The 13,227-nt window shown below is 39.0% G+C and overlaps 3 protein-coding genes across 3 annotated transcripts; all 3 read right to left on the bottom strand.

Moving 5' to 3' along the window:
* Positions 1 to 1,407: 1,407 nt before the first annotated feature.
* LOC137400407 (uncharacterized) lies at positions 1,408 to 2,691 on the bottom strand. Its single transcript, XM_068086737.1, has one exon. The coding sequence runs from the start codon at positions 2,689 to 2,691 to the stop codon at positions 1,408 to 1,410; it is 1,284 nt and encodes a 427-aa protein (XP_067942838.1).
* A 442-nt stretch (positions 2,692 to 3,133) lies between these two features.
* LOC137400408 (uncharacterized) lies at positions 3,134 to 3,985 on the bottom strand. Its single transcript, XM_068086738.1, has one exon. The coding sequence runs from the start codon at positions 3,983 to 3,985 to the stop codon at positions 3,134 to 3,136; it is 852 nt and encodes a 283-aa protein (XP_067942839.1).
* Positions 3,986 to 9,560: 5,575 nt separating this feature from the next.
* On the bottom strand, positions 9,561 to 12,995 carry LOC137400409 (uncharacterized). The gene has a single exon (XM_068086739.1). The coding sequence runs from the start codon at positions 12,993 to 12,995 to the stop codon at positions 9,561 to 9,563; it is 3,435 nt and encodes a 1,144-aa protein (XP_067942840.1).
* Positions 12,996 to 13,227: the final 232 nt, after the last annotated feature.

The raw sequence follows: 13,227 nt of genomic DNA on the forward strand, positions 1-13,227 counted from the left end.
GCGCTTAATACACTGCAGCTACTGTAGGTAACTATAGCAACTAAAATTAACATATTATTTTGTTACTAGTTTTTAATATGTACAACATTTTTTATAAAATTTTAGACAATTTTTACCATTTTTCTTTGCATTGTGTAATTACAATGGTTTCCATACCCATACATACGATTTTTTCACTATACAATGCCAACCTTGGAACGAATTAACATCGTATCTCGAGGGTAGAGATATATAAAAGGAGGCTCCAGGACAGACCCTGGATTTGGTCCGGACAGCCAAGATCTCCCAAAAATTTCTAAGATTTTTCTTAAAAAATTTCAAAAAGTTGTAAAAAGTTAAAAAAGTAAAAAACTTGGGCTCGAACCAGGGACCTTCAAATCTCTAGAACAGCTAAAAGTTTGTTAGGACATTTTTCCTGTCTGGCCATAAAAAATGTTAAAATTCTACAAATTTTCCAAAACCAGGACATTTTTGCGGCTGAGACGGATGGCTGAAGATCGAAGAATAAAAGATTATCATAAGATGACCCGTACCGAGCTCGTAGTAGCTCTAAATGTTAAATAAATGTCAAACATAAAGAAAACCGTGTGTATAGCTATAGGAGTATTCGCAGCGGCTTTTATAGCCGTTGGAACGGGGCTGTCAATATATTACACTACTAATAACGCAGTTGACTTTTTAGCAACTGTAAAAACCCCCTCAGTTGTAACAGATGTGACTGAGGGTGTCTCAGCTAATTCATCTTTAACGACAGCATACGCGCCAAACACGACAACGATGGTAAAAAGCGTGACACCTGAATATTTAGGTCCGGTAAGAGGTGATTTACCCCGCGATATTACAACTCCTATTCCTAGATATTACTCTTATGATATGTATACCAAAAAGGCTACGATTTTAGATAGCACAAGGCAACCCATAAACTTTCCGAGGGGTCAATATAAAATTGCGGCGGTGCGCGGAAACAGTAATGGATCAGCTACAATGATGTTTCATTACAAAAACGCAACGAGACAAAAAGAGTTTAAAGATGGTTTTGCCTCACTACAGATATCGCTGCGATTCTTACAAACCACCTTTCTCAGCCTCGAATACTTAGGAGAACTAACTGACATAAACCTGTTCATTTTTCGTATGAAATAAATGGCAAATACAAGCGGGTTCTTGCCGATGGAAAGCATTGACAGTCTGTTAACCAGCACTAGTAATACTCAATACATGAACACAGCGATGAGCGCTGTTCAGCTGCTGATGTTGGTAGGCTTTGGGATTTTAAAACTCAAAAAACGGCTTCGCACAAATGAAGAAAAAGTTGAAATAATAGAGAGAAAGATGTTGCGATTGATAAAAAAACGTGTTACAGAACTATAATTTTTATACACAGTAGCGTATAAAAATATTAAAAATTTAGTAGACTACAGACATCTTATTTCCATCGGATATGAATTTTATTAGACGATCGGATATGACCAACGCGTAAGCCTGTGTGTTTGCAGGGGCATTAGCTCCAAACTGAGCTTTAATCTGAATGTCAGTGACGCTGTTTTTAAGTCGTTCACTTTGCTTGCTAACATCTAGGAAAAACAGCGTGTGTAGTGTAGCGTAATCTGCCGGCGAAATGCTGGGATTACCCACGAGTTCATCTAAGTCATAGAATTTAGATCGAAAAGCAGCGGCATCGCCGTACAACCGGCTAAACTGGTACATTTTAAATGAAGTGTTAGAGTCAATGAGGGGGTGTCTTGTTGAGTTTAGCATAGCATATATGTTTATAGTATTCAGGTTGTCAAACAATGAGGGATTTGTTTCTTGATCACCACTCTTATTAGTCTGAAAGCCAACAATTATATACCGAGGCTTTTCAGCTGATGACTTGACACCCAGCCTCCAAGTAAAATTAGTGGTTTGAGGAACGGTGATTGAATCGCTTTGTCTCATACGAAAACCTACTTCAAGTTGGGCCTTGTTTTCGATATTTTTGTACAGCTGAAATTTTGGAGCATCCGCTGGCATTATGTGAGGCATAAACCAAGATACCTTGCTCAATGTAACCTTGCCGGCATCAGCATCACTGTGTCTGAAAATTGCATTGTCATTGGAGTCTCTAGTTAGCGTGAGGGTGTGCTTAAATCCATAAACTACCTTGTCATAATCTTCAGCGAATCCAAATATGTGTTTGAGAGGGATCTTAAAACTAAATGTGCCCTTGGGATCTGGAAGTTGTATTATATACTTTTGTCGAGCTGCAAATCCAGTATTGTTAGCAATGACAGCCGTTGTATCCGTGTTTTTAAACCATAGCTGGTTGAGACCTTGAGATTTGCTAAAGTCACCGGGATACTTTAGGAGACCTAGCATGGTTGTTGTTTGACCTGGATAGAGCACTGACTCAATCTCTTGACCAGACAGTTGATATCTAGTATCTCTGAATAGATGCATTATACCATTGTTGACCAACGTGACCGCATCTGCATCTGCATAGGCAGCTCCATCATTCTTTGTGAGACGTCCTTCCACAATGAGATAGCTTTCACTCGGGTGTGTAAAAATATCTTGAGTTTCGATGTTAATCCGGATTTCACCAGGGTTGTTTAAGTTGGTCCCTGTGATGGGTTCGTACTCGTGATATTTGTACTCTTCAATAATCTCACCTCTCTCAACGGGTGCTGTGATGTTTAATATATTTTCCATTTATTATATACATTTTTTTATACAATTTTTAGCCCACTTCCATTAAGTCTACGGGCAAGCTTTTCGATAGCGATTATATCGCTTCTTTGACCCGAGCCAGTGATGAGGTTGTTTAACGAAGGTGATGTGGCTTTAGTAATAATTTTTTCTAACTTGACTTTAGACTCTTGTGGTATACTTCTTTGCCTTACCCGTGAGATAGTGTTTGCTACAGCGTCAACAATTCTTTTACCCGCTTCATCACCCGCTTTTTTTGCTGTTGTCTCTAACAACGTCTTAGCGGTATTAGCCGCGAGTGTCTTTGCGGTTTGGCTGCTGACGGCTTGACCTATAAGTTGACCTACAGTGCTAAAAAACCCTGCACCTCTGTGAGGGTATTTATGTATTCCCGCGCCTCTTCTGAGAGGCCATCCACGGTTTCGTATTATAATCATCTTTTTTATTATAAGGCGAGAGATAGCTTTTTGTATTCACTCTTTTTAATGATATTACGTCTTAAAAGTTCGTCTAGGATGCTAACCAGCTCATTGATAACACTTGTGTTGCCAGCTTGTTTGCTAGCTTGCAGTAGCTCTAACCTATCAATTAAAGCGGTAGGGTCTTGAGGAAGAAAAACCGTACCACTACCTTGAAAAGATTTGTTTTCCCAGATTGGTTTAACAATTTTAGCCCACTTGGCACCTCTGTTTGACTTTGGATGTTTAGCGCTAGGGTCATTGTCTCGTTTCATAGCATCGGTAGCCCATAGGATTTTAGCGTATTCTATAAAGTCTTTTGCTGTGTAATGATCATCTTGCGGGTCTTTACTCTGTATCAGCTCCCACAGACCGGGTGTGCCCTCATATCGATTTCCTTCGATTATTATATCATTGTTATCGATCGTGATAGGCAATCGTCCTATGTATGGTTCACCTTTTTCCATTCTAATTCCAAAAACGGTGTCATGATCTTTGTCAGATCCTAGAGCTCGCATGAAGCTAGACGATGGCATCGATCTGTACAACCGATGTTGACTCGTGTCTCTGCCCCCTGGTACAAAATCTTCATACATTAGTTGCGGTACTTGAGGAATGTGCGGTAAATCTTCAATGGCTTTAACAACATTTATCAGGCTGTCAGATACAACTTGTTGTGAGTCTACTACTGGTTTGAAAGTAGCTGACTGACTCTTTTGAAAAGAGATTTTATCAATATGTTCAGCCTCACTAGCGGTTTGGATGTTCTGTCTAGTCTTAAGATATTCACGAACGATCGCGTCTCGTTTCTTTGGATCCTTGATCTTTAAAAAGCTCATAGTTTATTATAAGCAAAAAACGCGAACGTAAAATACAATCACGTTTAAACATGAACGTAAAATCAATCGAGTTTCACATTTTTAGGTTTATGATTGACTCAGTATCAACCCAGGAGTTGAAGCTTTCGGGATACCCGTACCATTTTACCAAAGACTTATTGCCACGCTTACGGATTACTCGCTCTATGCGGAAAGTCTCTTGAGTTGACTTTTGCAGCTCGGGCTCATAGAATGAGCCCTTGATTTCTTCACCATTTAATCCAGCAATTTTATACGTAACTGGGTTGGTATAGTGAATGTCCGTTATTTTGAATATTTCTTCAGTCCATCTCGGTGTATAACCTTTTTCAAAAGTACCTTTCTTTTTCGTAATTCGAACTGTGTCTCCCACTTTTAGCTTTGGCTTTTTCGCTGGTTTTAACAATGGATAAAGTCTCATTCTGACAAGGTCTTCGTAGTGCTTCTTACTAGCTTCAGTCGGAGTCATTTCAATAGATGAATGAATAGTATTGTTATATTTTTTAACTAACCCGGGTAAAATGTCAATGTACCTCCTCGTGTTATTTGCGGTAAAGTATTTATACATTTTTTCTTTCATCGTTCTATTCCATCTTTCGACCACCACAGACTTTTCTTCATTTTCGGTAGAATACAAAGGAATTAGGCTTTGCACCCATTGGTTGTAAAATTCTAACCCCTTGTCTACCCACAACTTTTTTGGCTTTCTAGACTTGAATATCCTTTTTAACTTTTGCGCTACTCCTTTACCGGTTTTGTCTTTTAATGGAATCAACCATCCATATTTGGAAAAAACGTCAATTACGGCTAATAAAAATTTCACCCCGCCATTGTATCTAGACAAGTGACTCATATCTACCAGATCAGTCGCCCATGTGTCATCAATACCTTCAACTTCTACTCGACGTCTTTCAAAGTTGTGTCTAACGGGTTTGTGCAATGCTTCTGCCAACTCATCCGTCCATTTTAGTTTTTTTTTAAGTCCCCAACCAAATCTTTTTTTAGTTGCAATTGCAGTACGAGCCAAACCTCGGTGAAAGCGTTCGGATAATGTGGGATCTACGATAGCATCTAATGCCTCAAGCATTTCCTTGTCACAAATCTCATTGCGGGTCTTAGTGTCACGATGTTTGGCGTAACAAAGATCATGACGGTACGCTATCGCATCATCTTTATCTACTGGCTGACTCCAGGATTTTGGTGTACCATCCGGATTTAGTCGCTTGTTTAAGTTAGTCCCAGGCCCGAGAAAGTTGTGCCCTGGCAGATGCATTTCAAACGGAAGCTTGTTGATAAGGTTGTTGACTAAACCCTTGCCTCGCTTTATAAATTGAGTCTTTTTAGATCCACAAGTGGTGCAATTACCGAATCGCTTCGGACGCCCATTTTTGGCTACACACTCTCCTTGTCGGACTGTATTAGTAGAGCGTTTACACTTTAAACAGTACATTTATTATATAAGTAAATGGAAGTATACGATCTATCATGGAGATCATCTTTAAACCGACACAACCACGAGCTTCTACCTAAGAGTATAAGGGGTGTGATAGTCGGCAAATCGGGATGCGGAAAAACCACATTGCTGACCAACCTACTAACAAGACCTGGTTGGTTGGACTATAACCGGTTGCATGTATACGGCAAAAGCTTGTTTCAACCCGAATACAAAATTTTACGACGTGCCTATGATCTGGGATTAACTAAACGAGACATTGTTGCTGTGTTTCAAAACCGTGAGGAAATTGTAAAGTCTGTATGTGACCCTTTAACAGTGATGGAAGCGATGGCTCAAGAACGTAAAAAAGATTGTCCAATTACTTGTCAATTTTACGAGTCCACTGATGATGTTCCAGACCCTAGAGACTTGGATCCTGTAGATGAAAATTTGATGGTTTTTGATGATCTAATCTTGGAACCACAAAACCGCTGTGAAAAGTATTATGTGCGAGGAAGGCATAGCAATGTCGATTGTTTATACCTATCACAAAACTACTTTAAACTCCCGAGACAGACCATCAGAGAGAATGCTAACTTCTTCTGTCTATTCCCGCAAGATGCTAAAAACCTAAACCACATCTACAGCGATCATGTGAGTGGTGACATGTCTAAAGATGATTTTAAGCGTTTGTGTTCTAAAGCTTGGGAGCAACCTAATGGCTTTGTCACAATCGACTTGTTGAGTCACAAGTCTAACGGAAAGTATCGTAAAGATCTAGACGAGTTTTATATCCCATAATAAATGGAAGAAAAGCTTGACATTATTGCAAAAAACACATCTCTCAAAACTTCAATGTCACTATTTGTAGGTAGTAATAAAAGTGAGTTTACTACTTACTTTAACCCACCGATTCAACTTAGTGACAAAGCTCATGAGATGGCGTTACTGAACCTCGAGACGTATTATTCGTTTCCAAATATTGATAAAAATAACAACAAACTTAACTACACAGTTATTCCTAGAGATAAGTATGAAATTACATTGCCAATTGGTTGTTATGATATCAAAGAGATCAACAAAGCTGTCCAAAAAGGGTTGAAAGAGAATGGACACGATGGGATTCTTGAGTTTAGCTCGAATTCAATCACTTTAAAGACTATTATGAAGCTTAAGTCTCCAGAACCCGACAAACCCGAATATTCCGTTGACTTTGATCACCCTGAGTCGATTGGTAAATCATTGGGCTTTAACGCCAAGTCATATATGAACCTCACTGAGACTTACTACGAATCCGAAAATATAGTAGATATTTTGCGAGTAAACACGATACAAGTTCATACGGATATTATAAGCAGCAGCTATGTTAATGGAAAAAGTGAGCCAATGATCTACTCTTTCTTTCCAAATGCTGATCCTGGCTATAAGATTACCGAAAAGCCCTACCATCCAATTTATCTCCCGGTGTATCTAAAAACGATTCCTAACATAACAACGCGTCTAACGGATCAAGATGGAAATGATCTAAACTTGCGAGGGGAACGCGTGACAATTAGATACCACTTGCGCGAAATTTGAGTATAATAAATGACGTACATAAATTCTAAAATAAATGTCTCGGAGGGACAAAAGGATAAAATTCGTAGAGCCATTGAAGATGGTGATGATCGTGTAACAATCAGATTTAACTATGAAGACCTGGTTCAAGGAGATGACGTTATTGCTCTGACTAAAACACAGCTCAATGCAATGCGTAAGGCTGCATCCAGAGGTAAAGGAGTAACTATTGCAATGAGTTCTGCTCAGTTAAAAGCTAACAAAAAGATTGAAGGCGGTTTTCTTAGTGCTTTGATAGGACCTGCAATAAGTCTAGCAAGAACAGTTCTGCCTAAAGCCCTTGGAAGCCTTGGGCTAGGCGCTCTTTCTGGTGCAGCTAGTGCTGGTGTGTCAAAGGCTATAAATAAAGGATCTGGCTTATACCTAAAAAAGGGTGGATGTCTGTGTACCATGGAGACTGATGGAGAAGGTCTGTATCTTCGCAAAGCGGCTAATGCTCCACGCAGCTTATCATCCGTTGGTGATGGTGTGTATCTGAGAAACAGAAGTTCAGTCTCTCCAGTTGGGAGTGGATTGCTGTTAGGTCCTAACAGTCCATTTAAAAATATTCCGATACTCGGCGCAATTTTGTAAATATGAGTTTTTTAAGCTTTTGCTTATAAAACTTTAGTCGTACTTGTACCAGATTTTACACCATACCCCATCGCAAGTGCGCTCTTGACCAAATGAATACCCAATTCCGCCGTAGCTAATGAGGTTCACAGAGTAATGTGATCCGGCCGTTATCCTTTTGTTTACATTTACATCAAAATATGTGTTAGCAGGGGGGCTGAGAGTGTAAATTACAGGACTATTGTTTACAACAAGTTGTATCAATTTATTGTAACTTTTTATATCATTTGAAGCATTACGCTTCCAATTTATACCTATAGTAATCCGTGTAATTGTCAGGTTACGATCGGCACGTAATTCTATGGGACTGAAAAAGTTTGCCTCACCTTGATTTCGCCCCCATATTATAGCACTGTAGTCGTACAGCTCTGGAGTTTCTTTTATTTCCAAAGTATTGATTCGATTGGTCAACAGTGTGTGCACTTCGTGATATTTTTCCTGTAATACTGTGGATTCAACAAGCTCCCCGTCAGCACCCGTTAAGACAAAGTACCCCGGTCCTTTAGAGTTTGTTATCTTATCCGCTTTAGAGGCTATCATTCGTTGGACACTTTTTGGTATATCATCTAACTTAGCGACAGTTTCTACAATTTGGTTGTTTTCTCCGCTTACTAAAATGTAGTCTTTGCCAAGAGACTCTGTCAACCGTATCTCTTTGTCATCGACATATTTTTTGGTTGCTACATCTTGATCATCATCTGGATCAACAACCCTTGACACTCTGTTAATTCCCATATCTAATGTACCAGTTGCTGATGCAGATCCATCACGACGTAAATAGTTGTCTAACTTAGCTTCAACATTAGAGATATTAAGACCGCTCTTACGCCGACCTGATTCACCTCCAAACATATATACAGACATTTATTAATACAGATTATTTATGACGACTTGTTAATTTTTACCTTCGGAGAGGCGTTTTAATACGTACAAACACAAATGTCCGCAAAAGACTTGGTCACTGGGTTGCACTCGTTCGGTGTTCCAACGGATAGGGCTCTTTAAGTAGGACACAATTTCATTAGGAGGGATTAGTCCAAAGCTGTCAAAATAAAATTTTTGGTTACCATTTTTATGCCACGCCACCCAGTGTGTACCATTTCCGGTAAAATCATCCAAGTTTAAAATACCGCACTCTTTAGTGCACGGCTTTTTTGGTAACTTATTACGCATAAAGACCCCGCTAAAATGTGGAATCTTTAAGGTCTTTGCCGCATCCATTAGCTGAAAGTTTGAAAGACTTTCGTTGGGTAATTTTACATCATTTACGGATATCATTTATTTAATAATTCTTACGTAGTAGCATTTGCAATTCTCTTTTACGCATTCTTGAAAATCCCTTGATTCCCTGTTCTTTCGCTTTGGCTCTGAGGTTTGCTAATTGCACCTTTTCCCTTAAGATCATCGGCTTGCCATTTAAGTAATATTGCTGTGACGTATTGTTGGGCTTGTCGTACTCCGGAGGGTGTACTAACTCAAAAAGTTCATAGCAACTTATCAAATATTTTAATTGCTCATCATCCTTGTCGCGGTAGTCAAAGATTCCTAAAGTTCTTGCTCTAAATTCAAGTTTTTCCCTTTCCATTTATTCTAACAGCTCTTTATGTCCATAAGCCAACGTATGTATTCCATCGCCCATGATCACTCTCTTGTCATCGTCAGCTGATAGCGCTATTTTGTTAACTTTCTCCGTGAAAATGTTGTGCTTTCGACTACGAAACACGGTCATGCTACAATAGACGTGGGAGCCGTTGTAAGCATCCATAACAGTATCAAGGTCAATATTTCCTGCAAGCTGTTTAATTTTTGATGAATCAATCTTTGTTTTACCATTATCGACATTTACTCCCTTTCTACGGTATGAGAGCATCTTGGTGTGAGACTTACAACAATTCAAGTAGTCATCATAGACAATACAATGTTTAACAACAGCTCCTGTAACACCCTTGCATTTTTTCGTTTCACACTTTCACACACATGAGCCGCAACACCGCGTTCCTTGAGTGACTTTCTTGTACCATCGCACTTGTCATCATCGCATCCATCTAATATATACGAGTATAGCTTGGGTCTCAGACCCACAAAGTCTGTGATCTGTTTACCACCGGCTTCATCCTTAAACTTCCCAATCACTTTCTTGTTTACACCAGTCTCAATGCCTGAAGGATGGTCTTTCGGGTAGTTGCTGGTGTCAAATCTTTCTCGCACATCAGCCTTAATATCCTCATAAAAGTCCTTTGTGTGTATATGATACATCAGACTGTCCGTGTCTGTAAATAACAGCTGGGCTCTGTTTCCGTACTTGGGTTTGATATAATTGTAATGAAAGTCATACATTACTGTCTTGCTGATATCTAAGATCGCGGCTCCTAGATACATGGGCTTATCAAAGTATAGATTCGTTGCTTTCATATGAACTGCGGTTAAATGCTCGTTAAATGTTGTACGAGTCTCATAGTTGGGTTGAGCGATCAGTTCTCTCGCTTTATCTTCGGTAGACACTAACTTAATGTTGCTACGGTTTCTAATGTTCTCCATGGTCTTACCAAATATAACATTGTTCATCAGTTTGAAAAAAGCAATCTCAAAGTTGTTTTTAGCCGCTGCTCTGAGTTTAGTATTCTTATCAATGTACTTTGCCAACGCATCACTCTCTCTAAAAGTAATTCCCCTATGAACCTTTTTCAATATGAGACCGTGTTCCAAGGCTTGCTTGAGTAACGAGTAATGTATGACGTAATGTTCTTTGTTTTCCAAAGTAGGTACAAGTTTTTGAACTCCATTTATCGTTTTCCTTTCCGGACAGAATGGATAGTCATTGTGTAAGTCGTGAAGTCCTTTAGGATACTCTAAATCAACCTCAAGCATGCATGGCATAGATTGCCAGTTTTTAAGCTGTTCATCAGTCATCCACTTAAAGTCACCCACCGGTAAAAGTCTACTCATCGCATCGCCGTATAAATTGTTTGCATCAAGGTATATAATGAAGCTATCGGGTTCGCTTTCATCGTAATCCTTCATGTACTTGTTATTCGCTTTAGCGTGTCGCTTAGTAATCATGCTGACCCCACCTCTAACGCATCGCTCAAAAAACAGCAGTTTGTCTGGATCCGTTATCGGGTCAAATTCTAGTCCGGTAGTTTTCAACATCGCATCCCATGACAGACTGGCAGCGGTATAATAACAAGCGGGGTCTAGATCGTATATTTCCATACATATGTCTCTAAACCGTTCAAATACATCAGCGAGGTGTAGCACATCAGTTTCCAAGTACAGTTGCAGATATTCTCTAAAGGTCTTGATACCAAATTCATTCCATACTTTTTTCGCGTGCTCGTAATCCTCATCAGATATGTGCTTCATGCTTAATTCTGACCAGAATGCTTCTTTAGGAGGTAGTTCCGTTGCATCAAGCTTTGACAGATCATCAAAGTCTTCATACGGGAATACTCCTTTTCTAGAAACCAGTTGGAGCTTCTCATCAGAAAAATACCTTTTGAGCTGTTTACGGTCTTCTGGTCGGAGGTTACCGGCCAAGTTGTCTAGCGAATCACTCATAAATCTATAACTATCTAAAAATCTCAGTTCGCGATAAACTCGAACATTGTTTTCTTCTTTAAACTTGAGTACGATGTCTTCTAATTCCTCTTCTAAGTATGACCAAAAATTTTCCGACTCTTCAACTTCTCTGTCACCAGACATGACTTCAATTACATTTGACCAAAATTTATAATCTTCGTCATTATCCGACAAGTCTTGTTGGAGTTCTTTGACTATTTCCTTTTGACTCGCAATTGATTTACCACTTTTTATGATCCCATTTAGCGTTGACCAAAACTTGTAATGTTTGTTTTCATCTACCAAGTCTTCCAGTTCTTTCACCACTCCTTCTATGTATCTTTTTGCTTTCTCATTCCAATTCGGTAATCGAGGATTTATTCTGTAATTAAACGCATCAAGTAACTTTCGTTTTAGTTCGCATTTATGATCTGGAGATAGGTACTCATCAACTAATATTTTCTTAGAAAATGATATGTATTTTTCTTCGTTGATGGGAATGCAATTCAGTTTACCTGGGTCAACTCCGAGGCTCTTTACGAAATGGTGCGCGTCGTAGCCGGAGAGATTGTGGAAAAATATCGGATAAAATTTAGGTATCCGATAGTCTAGATTGCATTTGTTATGAGCAGCGCCTCGATAATTACCGGTAAGATGGCAATGATCCAAAACTTTATCCCCACTGAGCTCTTTTTTGCAAATGTGACAATGCGTAGCCTCTTCGTACTCTTGTTTATGTTTGTTTCTCTCAATTTCGCTTAAAGGCTTTTTAAACTTATGGTTAGCGTATAACTTCTTTACCTCTTTTTCCACCTCTCTCACAAACACCTCCCCTATGTTTTCTACCTCGTCATCATTCTTAGCCAGATATATAATTTTATCATGCTTCTCACCTATCGAGGTTACGATTTGAAAGTCAAACCCCATTGGCTTATGGTGCTGTTGAGTATTCGTATAGCTCTCATCCGGTGATGGGTCGCAAGAATGTACTCGTCTTAAGTAGCTCTCAAAATCCCCGTAAATCGCAAACGGCACCCTCATAGAATGGTTATAATTTTTGAATTTAATCTTGTCGGCTGCATTTGGAAATCTTATAGCGAGACTATCGTTCTCCAAGCACCACTTTTGATGATTTATCAGAGCTTCCTTAGTTCGACGTAGGTTCATACAATTGTAACAGATGTGTACAGCCTTTTTGTGGTTCTTTTTCTGCGCGCTAAGCAATCGACTCATGTTCTTAATCCAGCAATAGTGCTGTTTTTCACCTTCAGATATTTGCATAATATCTACCACACACACTCTTTCTTGCCTTTCCTTGCATTCTTCCAATTTTTTCTCTAGATCTACAATTAACCTTTCCTTTTCTTCTACATCTTTCTTAAGCTTTCTTATTTTTATTTTTTCCCGCAAATCTTCCAGTTCTCTCAACTCATTCGGATCCACAAAGTATTGTAAATCATCTTTATCAAGATTTATATCGTACTTATCCTTTAAAGTTTCTTCTAAGTAATGTCTGTCTTTCTCCAGTGACTCGAGTGTTGTGTTTTTCTCTTCTGGCAAACTGTTTAGTTTTTGCTTTAATTCCGCAAGTAGCTTTTCTTTTTCATCAATATCATCTAGCTGTCCTAGCACTTCACCCGCTTCTTCAAGATAATACTTTATCTCATCATAATCATCTTCATCATCTTCATCATCTTCATCATCACTCGCTTCACCATCATACCTGGCCCATAGCCACTTTATATATTGCTCTAATCCATCCTTTGACATTGTTATTAGATCATTATCACACGTATCTAAGTATTCTTTCATATTTTTAGCTCTTCTTCCAAGTCGTTTACCTCTTCTTTTAGCTTTTTCTCTTCATCTACAATTAGCTTTTTCTTCGAGTCTTCCACATTTTCTCGCAACAGCTTTAGATATTTTTCTTGCGCAAATGCCTTTTTCATCCCTTCTTTCTGACTGCTATATAGAGGGTATACTATCTGCTTATTTTCTTCCC

This window comes from Watersipora subatra, chromosome 7 (genome assembly GCF_963576615.1).
Source record: "Watersipora subatra chromosome 7, tzWatSuba1.1, whole genome shotgun sequence".
In the NCBI taxonomy this organism is placed as follows: Eukaryota; Metazoa; Bryozoa; class Gymnolaemata; order Cheilostomatida; family Watersiporidae; genus Watersipora; species Watersipora subatra.